The 17,608-nt window shown below is 38.9% G+C and overlaps 1 protein-coding gene across 17 annotated transcripts in view; it reads left to right on the plus strand.

The window, feature by feature from the left end:
- The window catches only part of ROBO2 (roundabout guidance receptor 2), a 1,099,771-nt gene that overhangs the window by 1,065,890 nt on the left and 16,273 nt on the right, over positions 1–17,608 (plus strand). For 9 of the 17 annotated variants that reach the window (XM_071809783.1, XM_071809771.1, XM_071809777.1 and 6 more), the window contains 2 exons: positions 553–767; positions 13,253–13,435. In XM_071809783.1, coding sequence (XP_071665884.1) covers positions 553–767; positions 13,253–13,435 — 398 coding nt within the window. The remainder of the gene's footprint in view (positions 1–552; positions 768–13,252; positions 13,436–17,608) is intronic. The other 8 variants (XM_071809791.1, XM_071809811.1, XM_071809800.1 and 5 more) reach the window with 1 other exon arrangement.

Raw genomic sequence — 17,608 nt, forward strand, 5'->3', positions numbered from 1 at the left:
CAGCAATTTCACACGTGCATGCCCTAATACTGCTGCAATTAAATAAATTAAACTACTTGGAATAAAGCAAAATAAAAAAGTCTTGCTGATAATGGGTTCATTGGACTTGAAAATTTCCTCTGTTCTACTGGTCATTTCCTCTTTAGAGTGAGTTCTACTTAACAGCACTAAGTCTGTTTAAGCAGAAACAGTGATATTTCATTTTTGGCTCAATGCGTGATTTGCAAGGTAGAATATTGGGTGAGACAATTACATGATAGGTTGGTATTCAAAATTGTGCTTTTCTGTGGACTTGCTACCTGATTTATATAGCCTCTGTGTACATTGTTCCTCATCTAGACCAATCTTGACCTTCTCCGTCTTACAGGAGGGGAAGTATATTTAAGACTGAAAAGTGTGCATGTTCTCTGGTATTAGAACCTATGGTGAATAACTGAACTGACTTTTCTGGAGTTTGACCTCACATGCACCTTTTGAAAGGTTTATCTCCTATTGACCATGGGATACAAGGTCTCATCCATTCAGATAATGTTTTCCTGTTTCTTTTTATAGGCATATCCAAAGCAATACACAACCTCCTCAGGCTCCCGTTCCACCCCTAGGATATGTATCTGGAAACCTTATTTCAGATTTGGAAACAGATGTTCCAGATGATGATGATGAGGAAGATGATATTGAAGAAGAAACTGTAGAAATCAGTAGGCCACTAAGAGGTCTAGAGCACACTCCAGGCTCCAGTATGGACAATCTAGACAGCTCTGTGACAGGTAACCAAACACAGTTAACAGTGACACCAACTTGTTCCTAACAGTAAAACACATCATCAGTCAAACACTTTCTAAGTGAAAATTTATTCCACTCTATTTCTATAACATTTAAAATGTGTTAATATTAAACACTAAAGAAGGATTTGAAAATGCTTTGCTGCAAAATGATAAGAAAATTCATGAATTTTAAAAAGCTTTAAGAACTTGAAAGAAAACTCAATTATATCCTGGCTTTCATGAAAAGTTCACTCTACTGGAGAAGCAAGCCAGTTACATAAAAAGGAAGGAGAAGACCTCATCTTAGGAATATATATGTCATAAATCAGGAGCAGCATAAAAATGTTATCTTAAAGCACTTTGGGATATTTTGCTGGGTAAATGCTTCCACAGATGAACACAAGGAAGTTAAAAGACTTCAGAATAAGTGTAGTTAGATCAGCACAACATTTATTTGTAAATACAACATCTGTGTAGGAAAATGTATATTTTGAACTTATTTCATATTGCTGAATTTAATAATTGTTCCCTTTCAGTAAAGATACTTTTCTGACACTCCTTTCTTCACTGCTTCTCACCCTTTGCATGCCTTGGGAAGTTACACCAGGGATCATCAAAGGGGAACTAGAAGGGCATGATAAATTAATGCTGTTGGTGAAGTGTTGGCAGTGAAAGACATTTTTTTGAAAACACAAATTTTATGTGTATAAAATGTATTTTTGTAAGCATCAGTTTATTCCCCTTTAGGTTGAACTTGGACAACTAAATAATGTACTGTATCCATAATGTACAGTTGCACTGCAGACCCAAATGTATGTAGTATTCATAGCTCATAAAAGCTAGTGGATGCTTCTTCAGTCTTTGATCTCAGTGGAAGAACACTGATTGTTAGTTATACCTAAGGGAGACTTGCTCAGTACAACTTACTACCATAGCACTGCTGCATTTCATCTCGTTGTTCTGGACTTTTGAAATTCCCAGGAATTCGCACCCTTACTTAAACACTGCTGTTCTGAAAACACTGCAGGAACATGACAGTGATGGACCATAAATACCTATAATTTTCTTCCTTTTCCCTGGTTGAATTTAATAGTGTATAGCTTAATCCCACTTTCCAGGTTTTCCTTCACCCTAGAGCCAGACTGCTTGACAGTCTAATTAAGATTTAAGAATTGTATCTCTACTGCTGCAATTTGAAATCCAGTTTCAACTGAAGGCCGTAGAGTTAAAGTTTAAATCCCTGAACTGAGAAGGTTAACTTATTAGTGCATGAGTATGTTAAGTCACTTCACTTGAATTTCTAGCGTAATCTCCTTCAGGCTATAATGCTGCATATTTTTGCATATCTCACTAATGGCCCAGAAGCCTTCCCATTAAAAATGCGGTAAGGGTTTTGCACTGGTAATACATAAATAAATAAATTTAAAAAAACAGGTTGCTATCTATTTTCCATTTGTTATGTATTAATATGTCAATGTTGATATATCTGTAAATCAGAAAACGAATGTTTTTCACATTTGCATTTTCATCTAGTATTTTGAACCATCTTACCTAGTGCAAAGTAAGGAATAGCTGCATTTCGGCTCTTATTCGTAGACTTCTGTGCTTCTAGCAATTTTTCCTTTTATGAATAACATTCAAGATTGTCGTAATAGTTATAAATATTGTGTAATTATTGGAGTGGTAAATGTTTAATCATTGGAGTGTTAAAAACTTCCTGGTTTATTTTTTTGGAAGAAATTGGGTAGAACCTGGTAATGTAGACTGGGAGTGTATTTAAGGTGATCTAAATGCACTCCTGCTCATTTCCACCACTATCTTGATGTGGCCTCATCCAAATGAAAAGTAACGTTTTTCTTCAGCTTTTTCTTTTGCTTGTTTAATTACTTCCTGGATCTGTTCCTTGATCTAGTTCACTGTGTGTCCAGGTGTTTGCCGGCACTGCAGAAAGGAACTTTGCAGCTGGATGGGAAGCAAAATGATGGACTGCCTCTCAGCCAACACTTAGGTTGAATCAAAACAATTGGGAAACTGTAGCTTTACACAAACAGATTGAGAGTATTAGTCTAGATGATCTGTAAAGTGGCAAACTCTTCAAATAACAAAACTGCTTCTGGTTTTCTCGGTTACTGTACAGGCAAAACCTCGATTTTCTGAGGGTTTGTTTTGGACTTGTTTTTTTTCTTTTTTTCTAGTGGTGGAAGGAAATTGCATACCATACTGGGGAATTGTTTCAAAAGAGAATTTTAATTTTTTGTACATGTTTCTGTTAACTCTTCCAGGCTCCATTCACTGGTGTTAAGGAGAATATATAGCAAATTGCATTCGTTGTTTCTGAGTTGTTTCTCTTTCTTTAATTTGATTGCCTTTAGCCGACTGCAGAAAACCTAATTTGTTATTTCTTGCACTGAGAAAATATAAACTACTTCCTTTCATAGGGCTTTCAGTGACTTGAACCAGTATTTCCCTAGGAGTTATATACCACATTTTCACTTTTTTAAACACTAGATTAAAAACTGGAGGCAAATGAGAACAGCTGACCTGGATAAAGAAAGATTTAGAAGTGTGTCCGATGAGTCCAGTGTTTCTGAGAAATCCAAACAGACATCCCTTGGTCCAGACTTCCTCAGAGCAGAGTTGCTGGATGGTGAGCAGGGCGAGTTTCCTCACCCCGTATTGTTGGCATGCCCCTGCCATGATTTGAAGATGTACTCACTCCTGGAGTGAGATGGTACTTTGTTCTTTATGGCTGAGCTGAGACTGAGGTTTTCATCCAGCACCAAATGTGGGATTCTCTGAGGGGAAACATTGGCACTATGTGAGCTGAGCTCAAGCTGCTAAATTCCTCTGGAATCAGGGTGTTGCTCCTTTAAACTGTTTAAAAGTCAGGTTGTCTTTGAGGCCCTTGAGTTTTAGTTACAGCTAACTGAAGATTCAGACAAGGATTTAATCTGTGCTATTAAGCTTTTCTCTTTGCAGGTGGCAGAGACATAACGTTGACATGTATAATAGAGTGAAAAGAAAGGAGAAGTACACAGTAACTATATCTTAACATTTTGCAGATATAGCAAAGGAAACTCAAGGAGGAAGGTTTAGATTTGAACAGTTGTGGGATGGCGTATGAAACTGAAGCCAAAGTTTTGCTTTGCTCCCAGCATGGTTTGTTAGGATACAGAATTACTGAATCTGTTAAAAAAAAAAAAAAGAAAAAAAAAGTTTCAAAACTTCTGCTCACTTAACTTTTAACTCACAATTATTTAGGGTTATTTTGCTTTCAGAGACACATTGAAACGTATTTTTTCTTTTGCTTATGTTTAATGCTTTCCTTTATAATGAATTGCTTGCAGAGTTATGGCATGAATGGTCACAAAGAATCTGTTATATTATTCTATTTTAATAGACTTAATTGCATATGATGTCTATGTTAGAAACAGATTTGCTTCTCACTGAAATCACGAAGAACAACACTAGGTTTTCTCAGATCAAAGTATTATTTTGGGGGGTTCTCTTTGCCGTCTCCTTATCTTCTCCTCCCCCAGCACCACCAGTGAAGCGGGTAGTGGGAGTTGTATCTTCGGCCTTAGTGCATTTTGACTGAGGGGAGATACACCCATTAATTAACATGGAAATTAGAACAACCCTTTTTTCTGCCTGACACAAACTGATAGAAGCAGAGAGACATGTCTGTAAACAGTACGACTGCAAATGGATAACAGTTTTTATTTTTCAATAGAATTATATAGATCTGAATTTTTAAAGATCTCCATAGGTTTTATAGCTCAGCAAAGAAGAAAAGCCCTTACTTGGCATGTTTTGGTCTTGATTAAAAGAATCACTGATCACTGTCTGTGTTGTAGAAGTTGTTAATTCATTGTGTCTAGGCACAAATGGGATAATTCCTGAAAATTATACAAAATCATTTTCGTGAGCCATATTTTACTGTGGCAGTGTTCAATATTTATATTGATTTGCTTAGGGATACCTATTGCAAAAGATTCTATTTTATAAGCAGTTAGACAGATTGCATTTAATACGAAGAATGTGTTTCATGGATTAAATACGTGCTCAGAAAATAGGAAACTGCTACTTTTTCTATCTCATAAAAATGGTAATGCAACAATTAGCAGGGTCATATTATAAAGCACAGACTTTACTCTAGCTTAATGGATCTAGGGATATGCATTCATCAGCAAGGATGGATTTAGCATAAAACGACATGTAAATGAATTGATGACTGATCATAAATTAATTTTAGTGCTGAAGAAGTAATAGAGACACAGCAAGATGCCACTTTATCATAGTATTTTACTGCTCAGCAGCATTTGAGCAACTACTTAATGTTCTGTGTGCATTTCTTTTCTAACAGCTTGAATAAATTTGAGAATTTTTTTGTGCCTTTCAGCCATATGGAAACCAAAAAAAATCTAGGAAGATTGAAAAAAAACATAAATAAATTTGGCTAAGTGACATAAATTCATTTTTCATTACGTGTTTATGAAGGGTATTAATTATGGTTGGACCTGTGAAATGCCAAATACGTATGTATGTTTTTTACATCCTTTTGTTTAGTGTTTCCTGCCCCAAAATAATTTTAAAACTTAAGGGTTGATTTCAGGTGTATACATTTAAATATTTGGGGTATTTATGGAGAAATATAATGTAAAGTATAAGACCAGGTTTAATTTTTGAAGTTTGATCATATTTATAGTCTGTATATATCCTCTTCCATTATTCTTTCTTAGTTTAATGGTACAATGACCGTTGTTGCTGTCATTCCACCACTTGTACTAAAACTAGTGGACATTCTTTCTTTGTAATCGTGACAGTAGCCAGATACACCCAAAAGCAGATAATGTCATTCTTCTGTACAAAGGCTAAAGGAATTCTGTAAATTATTTCAGCCGAAGTAGCATCAGACCCCAAGAATTTTATCCATATTTTACAAACCTAAGCAATCTATCCTTACTCCATCAAAAACCCTGCAGAGAAGCAAAGACTTAATGTTAGCGTGTGCTTAATGGTCTTCTGGAGGGAAGGATATAAGAATACATATACAAGTCCCAGTGACATCATTTGTTAACTTTAGGCAAGCACAGACTTCAGTATGTACAGAAAAGCACCTAATGGAATTTTCAAAAGCGTTAGTTTTGTTGTGAGCAGCTTTTACTTCACAAGTGCGTTAGATTATTTTTTAAAGTAAGGTAAGAGTACACTTTACAAATAAATATAATATTTTTATTACCTGCAAAATACCACTGAAAGTAGTAGCATGCAGTCTACAAGAAGGTAGCACCTCTATTCCCCTCACCTTTCCCTGAGAGCAAAGAAGCTTTCTGTTTGCATTAGCACCAAGAGATATTTTATGGAGGAAGAAAACCAGAGTTCAACTTTTCACAGAGTTGATTTTGTTCTGCATAAAGCATTTACTGCTGCTGTCAGCAAGAGTAAAATTTACAGTTGCCAGAAAGCGTAAAAACTCAAATGTGCTCTTGAAAAACACGTAGTGAGCTGCATGTAAAGGAGATGCTAAAAGCCCGTTTCATTCCATTTCAAAATGCACAGTTGATCTGAAAGGGATGTCAGCATGTTTTATTCTGCCTTTATTCAGAGAGAAACAAATGTGCCTCTGATTTTGAAAATAAGAGGCCAGTGGATGCCTTTAAACAAGCAGTATCCACGTGTACTATGTTAACACAGCTGCGTGGTGGCCTGAGGTGCCCAGGCTGGGCTCCAGCACTCCCGTGCCTTCTGGGCAATGTCAACACCTCTGGTGGGCAAAGCAAGCCAGCATTTTACTTCTGCAAGTTTTGATGGGGAAAAAAAATTTATGCAGGGCACTTGAATAGCTCAGGAACCAGTAGAACTAATGTAAAGATTTTGTGTTTAGCTACCTGGTCACATACAGCTGTGGGTGCTGTATATGTCTCATGGTAGCTGCTAACTTCTGGAGCTATAAAGAATTTTGCCTCTGTTTCCAGCAAACAGAAGTAGCATGGCATCACAGAATGTTAGGGATTGGAAGGGACCGCAAAAGATCATCTAGTCCAATCCCCCTGCTGGAGCAGGAACACCTAGATGAGGCTACACAGGAATGTGTCCAGGCAGGTTTTGAATGTCTCCAGAGAAGGAGACTCCACAACCTCCTTGGGCAGCCTGTTCCAGTGTTATGTCACCCTCATTGTGAAGAATTTTCTTCTCATATTTAAGTGGAACCTCCTGTGTTCCAGTTTGTACCCCTTGTCATAGATTGTCACCGAGAAGAGCCTGGTTGCATCCTCATGACCCTCACCCTTTACATATTTATGAACTTGAGTGAGGTCACCCCTCAGTCTCCTCTTTTCCAGGCTGAAGAGACCCAGCTCCCTCAGCCTTTCCTTATGAGGGAGATGCTCCACTCCCTTAGTCATCTTCATGGCTCTCCACTGGACTCTCTCCAGCAGTTCCCTGTCCTTCGTGAACTGAGGGGCCCAGAACTGGATACAATGTTCCAGGTGTGGTTTCACCAGGGCAGAGTAGAGGGGGAGGAGAACCTCTCTCGACCTGCTACCCACCCCCCTTCTAATACACCCCAGGATGCCACTGGCCTTCTTGGCCACAAGGGCACAGTGTTGGCTCATGGTCATCCTGCTGTCCACCAGGACCCCCAGGTCCCTTTCCCCTACACTGCTCTCTAACAGGTCATTCCGCAACTTACACTGGAACCTGGGGTTGTTCCTGCCGAGGTGCAAGGCTCTACACATTAATTAAATTTTTCCCCGCCCAACTCTCCAGCCTGTCCAGGTCTTGCTGGATGGCAGCACAGCCTTCTGGCGTATTAGCCGCTCCTCCCAGTTTTGTGTCATCAACAAACTTGCTGATAGGACACTCTGTTCCCTCATTCAAGTCATTGCTGAATATATTGAATAGTACTGGTCCCAGTACTGACCCTTGAGGCACTGCACTAGATACAGGCCTCCAACTGGACTCTGCCCCATTGACCACGACTCTCTGGCTTCTTTCCTTCAGCGAATTCACAGTCCACCTCAGTACCCAATCGTCCAGACCACACTTCCTCAGTTTAGCTGCGAGGATGCTGTGGAACACGGTGTCAAATGCTTTACTGAAATTCAAGATAGACCACATCCACTGTTTTGCCATCATCTATTCACCTTGTTATGTCCTCATAAAAGACTATGAGGTTGGTTAAACATGACTTCCCCTTGGTGAAGCCATGTTGACCGCCCCTAATGAACTTCTTGTCCTTGATATGCCTCGAGATGACACCAAGGATAAGTTGTTCCATCACCTTTCCAGGGATGGAGGTGAGGCTGACTGGTCTTTAGTTACCTGGGTCCTCCTTCTTACCCTTTTTGAAGACTGGAGTGCCATTTGCTTTCCTCCAGTCCTAAGGCACCTCTTTTGTTCCCCACAACTTGGCAAAGATGATGGAGAGTGGTCTAGCACTTACTTCAGCCAGCTCCCTCAGCACCTGCGGATGCATCCCATCCGGACCCATGGATTTATCGATGTCCAGATTGCTTAATTGCTCCCTAACCCAGTCCTCATCAACTAAGGCAGACTCCTCCAGTTCCCTTACTTCCTCTGCGGCCTCAGGGGTACAGGGCTCCTCAGGACAGCCTCCAGCAGAGTAGACAGAGACAAAGAAGGCATTCAGTAATTCTGCCTTCTCTGTATCTTCTGTCACTAGGGCACCCACCTCATTCATCAGTGGGCCTACATTGCCTCTAGTGTTAACCTTTATCTGCCATGTATTTGAAGAAGCTCTTTCTGTTGTCCTTGACACCTCTGGCCAGGTTTAATTCTAAGGAGGCCTTAGCTTTCACAGTTGCCTCCCTACTTCCTCTGACAACAGCCTTGTATTCTTCCCAAGTGGCCAACCTCTCCTTCCATGATCTGTAAACTCTTCTCTTCCACTTGAGCTTAGCCAGCAGCTCCCTGTTTAACCACGCAGGTCTCCTGGCTCCCTTCCTTGACTTCCTACATGTCAGGATGCTCTCATCTTGAACTTGGAAGAAGCAGTCCCTGAATGCTAACCCACTATTTTGGGCCCTTTTACCTTCAAGTACCCTTTCTCGTGGGATTTCCCCTAGCAATTGCTTGAAAAGGCCAAAGTTTGCCCTGCTGAAGTCCAGGGTTACAATTCTGCTTGCTATTCTGTTCCTGCCATGCAAGATCCTGATCTCCACCATCTCATGGTCGCTGCAACCAAGGCAGCCCTCAACCTTTATTGCTTCAACCAGACCCTCCTTGATAGTGAGGATGAGATCCAGCAGCGCTCCTCTCGCAATCGGCTCCTCCACCATTTGCATCAGAAAGTTTTCATCAATGCACTGGAGGAACCTCCTGGACTGTGGCTGGCTGAGTAGTCCTTCCAGCAAACATCAGGGAAGTTAAAATCCCCCACAACAACCAGGACCTGTAATTGAGAGGCTGCTCTCAGCTGTCTGTAGAAGGCCACCTCAGCTTGCTCACCCTAATCTGATGGCCTGTAATAGACACCCTCAACAGTATCACCCCTGCCAGCCTGACCCTTAATTCTCACCCACAGACTCTCAACTTGCTCCTCATCTGCCCCGGACGGTACTCAATACATCGTAGTTGCTCTCTCACGTAAAGAGCAACTCCACCACCTCACCTTGCTGGTCTGTCTTTCCTGAGAAGGACATGGCCAAAGAATCATTGAATCATAAAATGGTTTGAATTGGAAAGGACCTTTAAAGGTCATTTAATCCACCCCCAATGCCATGGCCACAGACATCTTTCACAAGACCAGGTCACTTAAAGCCCCATCCAACCTCCCCTTGAACGCTTCCAATGATGGAGCACGTACAGCTTCTCTGAGCAACCTGTTCCAGTATCTCCCCACCCTCATGGTGAAAAACTTCTTCCTTATATCCAATCTAAACCTCCCCTTTTTCAGTTAGAAACCATTGCACCTTTTCCTGGTTCCATCTTTTTTATCCCTTTATATATATTGAAATGCTGCAGTACAGTCTCCCTGGTGCCTTCTCCTCTCCAGGCTGAACAACGCCAACTCCCTCAGCCTTTCTTCACAGGAGAGGAATTCCATCCCTCTGATGATTTTTGTGGCCTCCTCTGGACCTGCTCCAACAGGTCCAAGTCTGTGTTGTGCTGGGGACTCCAGAACTGGATGCAGTACTTCAGGTCAGGTCATTGGTGCTTTAATTGTCAGCCGTGTTGACGTTCCAGTAAAGCTCATGTCCCTGCAAGAACTGAGCTTTACTTCCAGCCTGACAAGCAGTCCTTCCTAACCCAGCTGTTGGAGGAGGGGATAAGGTGAATGGTCCATGGGCAGAGTGCACTATTCCTAGCTTTGCTAATACTTACTGTCCATAGGAATGCAGAGTTCAGGAACCAGGCTTTCCTATAGGGTTAGCCTGAAAAATTGGCAGTCTGATTACAGCGTTCTACTTATAATTAAAATTTAGCCATTGTTAGGAAAACCTGGCATGTCTATGAGTCTGTGGCATGATAGGTGTATGTACACACATTGGAGAGACCATTATGGGCTTTTGCAGATTTTTAGTATATTTCCTACTTAAAATATGCATTATTTTTCTGGACTGGATGAGCTTCAAAGAGTATATGAAAAATAGCAACTGTTCCTAGACATACCCTGAAAGCATCCCATCCAAATTATCATGTGTGTTCTATGTTGTGTAACAGCTGAGTGACAGGATAGCAAACAGACAAAGCAATGTGAGTAAAAGGAAATTCAAAACTAAGTTCCTTTAAAATATCCATAGTTTTGTACCTATTATACTGAAAACCATACCAATTCTATGCAGTATGTGTTTTTATATGTCTCTATGTAGAGAGTAGGATGTATCACACAAAACCCTTGGGCCCTGATACATGGTAAATTTTTAGCACCAGAGTATCATCCTTTGATATCTGTAGGTCATGTTATTATGTTTCAGCTTGTGCTTACATATTTTGCAGAATATGTTGATAAGCAATTGTTTGAAAATGTCCTAAGCTATAGCATTTCATTTTCTTACATCTTCCTGAAGTGTTTCATCTGTAGTATCTCTTTTCATTCATCATCAATAACTGTTGCTTAGCCTTTTTACTCTCCATTCTCTGTGATGTCCTATCGCACTTTGATTGTTAGTTCAGAAACTGTCTTCTCAGACAAAATTCAGTTTTAGCCTTCCCTTGCTGTTATCTAGGTTTCCTTACATCTGTCTGCATCATGTCTAGTCTGTTTGGAAAATAGCAATTTTATGTGTGCTCTTGGCAAGCAGAATCCAACTCTGTCACTCTCTGTTGCACTTAACACACTTTCTGCCTGTCAGACCTTCACAGACCTCTTCAGTATCTTAGGAGTGCATGGACTTCTGTTATTATAGCCTGCCACTTGGCTGACATTAAAAGGTTTGGTCACTGCAGCATCATAGAATAATCCATTGTTTTTGCGCTTTGTGGTGCAGTGTGCTACTGACTAAATTCCAGTATTTGTTTATTGTACTCATGACTTATTTTTGCAGGATATTTTTAATATTTGACAGCACTGTTAGTTAATTAGCCTATTGATTCACTACTAATAAGCAGGTCATTATTGATTTACTAGTTAGCAATTTTGAACACAATAATACTTTCTTGCACATGGATTAGAAAAAAAGGCTTTGAAGAACATGACTTACACTGCTACATGTCTTACATACATTAACATAAATTCAGCTGTACTAACTGAATTGTTAAGTCAGGGCTGTGATGTATCTCTCCACAGGTATCTTCGTATCTCTGAAAACCAGTTCTCCTCAGATTCTTGTGGGTTGACTGGGCTCTTTTTTTTAAACAACATATGCATCCCACTGTTTTTAAAAAGCACATTTCAGGTATTTCAAGATATTTCAGAACAATTTGCTATGTCTACACAACACCATACAATCCCATATAGCAGCTCAGGTCCCAAAAGCAGTCTGGTAGCTCTGCACCTCAAGTGGACTTGGTAACTAATTAGGATGGCTACCCTGTTCCTGGAGCAAAGCTTGGTACTTGGTGCTAGCCCAGTGTCCTTTGCCTCCTGCTCCACCGCACAGTGTAGAATTACCCTGTGACATTTACCCATGAATTTTAGAAGAACACCATCAACTTCATCTGAAGCCAAAAAGGAAACAGGATTCCATAACTTTGAAAAAAAATCTGAACTGAGCGCTAGCTTCTGAAAATACAGCTTGTTTCAAAAAGATGGACCCAACTGAGAAGTGTTTGGGAAGAATTCTACTATCATCTTGGTGCTGTCCATACAGCAGGTGGAGGGCACATAGAGCATTTATAAAAAGGTTGCTAAAACTTGATTACTCATTAGACCAATTCTAAATTTTTGTGTAATGGTAACATGTTACCATCATGAAATATGATCCATCTTTTTGAGACACCCTATATATTGTACAGCCACATTGGGTAGCTGGTAAAAATAAAATACAAATGAAGAACAAATAAGATTAATCCTTCTTTCCCTATTTTGCTCTTATCAGTTTTGTCATTTTTTGGTATTTCATGTGCTTTTTCTGTATCTGATTTTCTGACTGCATTTTTCTGATGTTATTATCACTTTCCTGCAGTGGTGGCAGCCCATAGCTAGGAGGTATCATGAGGTCAGCATTGGCTTAGTGACTGACTAAGTACTAGAGTACACATTTGCTCTAATCTTTAATGTTAATTATTTCTAACCTTTTAAAGAATAAATTTAATCCACTAGAATGGACTACTTTAGCTCAACTTTCTTCAGACCATTAATATTGCTCATCTATTTTAAGGTGTTATTGAGAAAATGAAATAATGCCAGTCTTCTTCAGGATAGCTCTTGAAGTCATGTCTGGCTTTAGCCATATCTATTGGGACTTACACTTGTGCTTTCCTAAATTAAGAGTTTGTTTTGCAAATATCAGACTCGGTACTGATTTATAATAAGTCAAATAATAATGAAAACAAAACAGAGTAAAAAACAAACAAACAAAAACCACAAACAAGCAAAAAACAAACAAATAACAACAACAAACAAAATAAACAGCAACCCCCTCCCCCAAAAAAATTTCAATCAAACAAACAAAAAACCACCACCACAAATCAAACCAAACAAAAAAACCCACATTCATTTAAAACCTGACTTTCTTCCAAATTAATTTGTTATTGAGCATTCACATTTCTAGAGAATATGTATCATTTTATTTACAGGATCAAAGCAACATGGAGCAATCTATGAATGAGATCCCACTTTGCTTTGATATTGCTCTTTTATACCAAGTTCTTACGGATGAAATTTGGGTTTCTTGTTGTGAAAGGATGTATTGCGTGGGTCTTTAAGCTTTGGATGAATACTACTCTTTTGTACCAAGCTCTGTCAAATGAATGTTGGGTTTCCTGTTGAGAAAGGACATATTAAATGGGTCTTTAAACTTTAGATGGTAAAAAAAATATCAAATGTGCACAACTCACTAGACCCCTACATTTGTTTTTAGGTTCAATGGTAAATGGATGGGGTTCTGCGTCTGATGAGGACCGTAACTTTTCTAGTCATAGATCTAGTGTAGGTAGCTCCTCAGATGACTCGATCTTTACCAGCGGCAGTTTTGCACAAGCACTGGTTGCAGCAGCAGATAAAGCTGGTTTTAGGCTGGATGGAACCAGCCTGACAAGAACAGGTTTGTAGACTCGAAGTTAATGCTTTCTGCATGAAGGGGGTTGTCTGCCTATTCTTCTCTTGAGTGAATCTGCGTCTCATTTGTCTAACATGCATGGAATAAGGTGGATGGGGATACTTTTATCAGTATACTTCAAATGAAGCTTTGCATTGTGCTTCATTTTTAGTGATTTGAAGTAGTGAATAGCACAAGCTTTTAATCTGCACCTTCAGTCTGCTGCAGTTCCCCTCTGTGCTGACTCTGCTATGGATTTACTGACATGTGCTCTGTTTAATATTCCAGTGAAGAGATCACTAATTATGTCATGCAGTCTTTGATGATTTCTTTTTTTGCAAAATTTCCTCACAATCATTCACATTTGCAACGATGAACCCCATGTTTAAACTATTATCTCCATCCCTGCTCTTCTGTTGCATCTCCTTGCAAAAGTGTATTTTTCTCTGAAGCTTTTCTAAGCATGGGGTGAATTGGTGTGCTTTTATTGTTAACAATGCAAACTGTTTAAAAGCCTTGTTAATACCTGATTTTAAATATACTTAATTTAATAAGTTAATATATTTTGGTAAAATTTAATTGTGCCAACTGAATCTGCCAAGTTAAATGTAACAAAGGTAAAGTGACTATTGCTTTTGAAAACAGCCCATCATTTAAAATGAATTAATGACAAGTAAACATAATTTAGTTCATATTTTTAAATCTCGGTATGTTTTATTTCTAGCTAAAAAGATGGATTAAAATGTTTGAGAAATATTCTGGAAATGAGAATATATTTGCATTTGCTTAGTCTTATCAAAAGGGCAAAAATAACTAGTTATTTAAATCCACAAATCTAATAACAAAGTATGATCTTGGGTCGTATTTTTATTATGCTTTCTCAGCTGATTCCTGTTGACAGATCCCATAATGTTCCTATCATTTAGTTAGTCTGGTATGAAGTCTTTCCTTCAGTAGAATATCTGCATTTATGAGATGTGTCCACATGTTAGGGCTGAAAACTGCAGGTTTTCTGCTTGTGATGTTTTCATGGCAAACACTGCCTTTTAGGAACATTAGGAATGAAAAATAGAATTGATGGCAAAATCTTACGTCACCAGTAAACTACAGAGTGAAAAGCTACAGCTTTTCTCATTTCACTGAGACTTTTGCCATTGACTTTGATCAGAAACTATCATCCTTTAAAGTCATTTCACCATTAAAAGTAGTGAAAGCCCTCACTTGCTTCTTGCACTTCGTGGAACATTGAGTGAATTTGTCTTGTCATTTAAAAAAAGAAAAAGCAAAAGAAAACAAAACTGATGTAGACATTTCCTCATCTATTACGGGCAAATTTGACCAAACTATAATTTAAAATCTACTTTTTTGTTGCAACAAAACAGTCTTGAATGAAAGGAGCAATCCTTCCCAACGTTTTTTTTTTTCAGTGTTGTTCTTGACCTCAGTAAAAGCTAATGCCAAGATTCAGCAAAAGTTAATGTCACCTGTATCAGGCCATTGATAAGTACAGTTGACCACAGACACACACATAATGGACACAAAAACATGTAGATGTCTTTAAATAGACATGATTTCTTATTGTAGCTTTGTAAATAGAAAGTACAAGGAAAGGATGAAAGCCCTCTAGTTATATCAATATGTTACATTTATGTTATGTCAATAGTTACATTTTCCTAGTTTAATTAGGTCACAAATGCACTTAAACTGAGTACTGAGTTGCAATTCCTTGTACAGACTCTTAGAGTTTAGGGTACAACAAAGTATCCAACAGTTGTGGTAGAAATTTTATTATTACCTTCCTACTCTCAATGATTCAGCAGGCAAAACTGAAACAAAATAAACCCACATGTAAACAAACAGCCCTCCCCTCTTTTCCTCACAAAAACCTCAGCAAATGGAAATAACTCCCAGTGCTTACTGCAGTTCCATTCTGATATGATACATCCCAGGGTAGCATGGATCGATCAGACATGTCTGTTACGGATCTGCTGCTCCACAGCAACCTCCTCGGAGTGCACAATGGTGTTTTGTAGTGGAGAAGCAGCAGAATTATTTCTGTTCATGGCTCTGGAGGGAATCTGAAGGTCCTGACTCTTTACTCCTTTGTAGTCTGGACACTTGTTTTCACCCCATTAGAACAACTGTGAAATATTCTCATCGATAGCAAGGAGAAGTTAAATTTGATAGCCACACGTGGGTGTGTGTGATTGCCAAGCAGAAGAGGTGCTGGTAAATCCAGGCACAAGGTGTCTTTCCTGCCAGACACTTTGATTCCAGTTTCCAGAAGCCATCGTGTGGTGTGCCAAGCAGTTCAGACAGTGTTCCTCTTTAACACCCTTGAGAAATTAAGTCAAGAGTTAGTGGATTCATCCTTGTCTCCACTTACACACAGTAAATCTACTGCAGAGAGTCTGACACTGCTCAGCAGTTCTTACTGGAAGGGCTGCATACAAATACGAGTTGCTGTAATCAGATATTAGGTGCATTTAAAAAATGTGTTTTGGGAGCCTGCACATCATTTGTGTTTGCCCCATGTCTGATTTAGGTCAATTCTATTTACTTACCGTAATTTTCATGGAGAGATAAAAGAGAGAATGCTTGGTGTGGTTTGGTTTGGTTTTTTTGAATCCAAATAGATGATCACGTTTCTTTAGTCAAGAGAATAAGCGTGAAGAATCTTCATCCTGCACTCACTAGTTGCACTTGCATGTTACGAGTTTATTTTTGCAAAACTTCTGTGCAATGTGGAATTTCAGACTCATATCTGAATTTCTTTGCATTAGTGGTCTTTTTAAAATCTTTTTTAACAAAGAAATTAATGTTTTGTCTGTGTTCATCTGCTGTTTGATCTTTCTCTTTGAAACAAGGGCTTGATCACTTGTCTTTGTCTGGCTGCAGCTGTGCCAGCTATAGAGGTTAATGTTTCCCCAAAATACCATTTCCAGAATTACCTGCTTGGGTGGGTGTTCTGTAACCCATTTCAGTTAAATTGAGCCAGGTTAGCAAAGGTATTCTTTTCACACCGTTTAAGTTCAATAGGGCTTATTTCAGTAGAGGAGAGGCAGGGAATGTCCACATGAGGGGCTCAAACTGGCAACCTCTGACAGCTGGCAGTGACATGCAGCTGGGAGACAAGCCTGCCTAAGAGCAGTGTCCTCCTCAGGGTGCACATCAGTCAGAAGGTAGAAGAGCAAGCCTGAAACAGTCAGGAAATATCTGAAGTCAAATACTGAGACATTATTCTAAATGTGTATGCATTAATGTGAAACACCGTGTTAGATTATGGCTACTTTTTTTCACTTTGCCCTCGTTTTGCACTGAGAATATTTCAAACGGCATAGTGGGCAGCATATTACTCTTCAGTTAGGCTTATCTAGATCAGGTTGTATGTGATGGCATGCTGGAAGTAAGTGAATCTGTTCACAAATTTTACTAGAAAGCATAACTCACCGCAGGGTATATCCTGGTCTAAGTTAACCAGAAAATAAAAAAGCTCCTTATTATTTTGGGGTCAGTTGACCAGAAAAAAATAAACAGACATTTTGCCACCCTCCATCAGCAGGCTTATACATTCTCCAATGCAGATAGAGTTAAAACAAGTAAGGATTTTAAGTGCCAGTTTTAAACAAAAACCAAAGTGTTGACATCCCCAAGATACTTGACAAGAATGACATACAGAGGAAAAAAAGGAAGTAAAAGATTATGATCTTTAATTTTCATCAGTTACTATTAAACAATAAGCTTAAATAACTGAATAAAAATATCAAAATAAGAGGAAGTGAATGTAGTAAATGAAGTGTGCTTCTATGGTTCATGCAGTGATACTTTTAATGGTCTGCTCCATAGAACAGGATCAAAGATTGTTTTTTTTTTAAGAGAAACCATGTAGCTTGATTACCCTATATATGTAAAAATATCTGAGCAATAAATTCAGTCAAAATACATTATTTTTAACATATAAAAATACTGAAAATGAATGGGAAAATGTTAGTATTTAAATATACCCCCATTTTTATTTCTTGAGAAAAGATAGCCCTTAAGTATACAAACCTACATTACTACATAGCTTGCAAAATCAGTTATGTTTATCTCACTGGAATTAGTCCAGATATACAATGCATATAGGAGCCCCTAAAATGAGAATCTGGCTCAGCAAACATGAAGGTGGAAGGCAGGAGG

This window comes from Patagioenas fasciata, chromosome 1, assembly GCF_037038585.1.
Source record: "Patagioenas fasciata isolate bPatFas1 chromosome 1, bPatFas1.hap1, whole genome shotgun sequence".
Taxonomy (NCBI): domain Eukaryota; kingdom Metazoa; phylum Chordata; class Aves; order Columbiformes; family Columbidae; genus Patagioenas; species Patagioenas fasciata.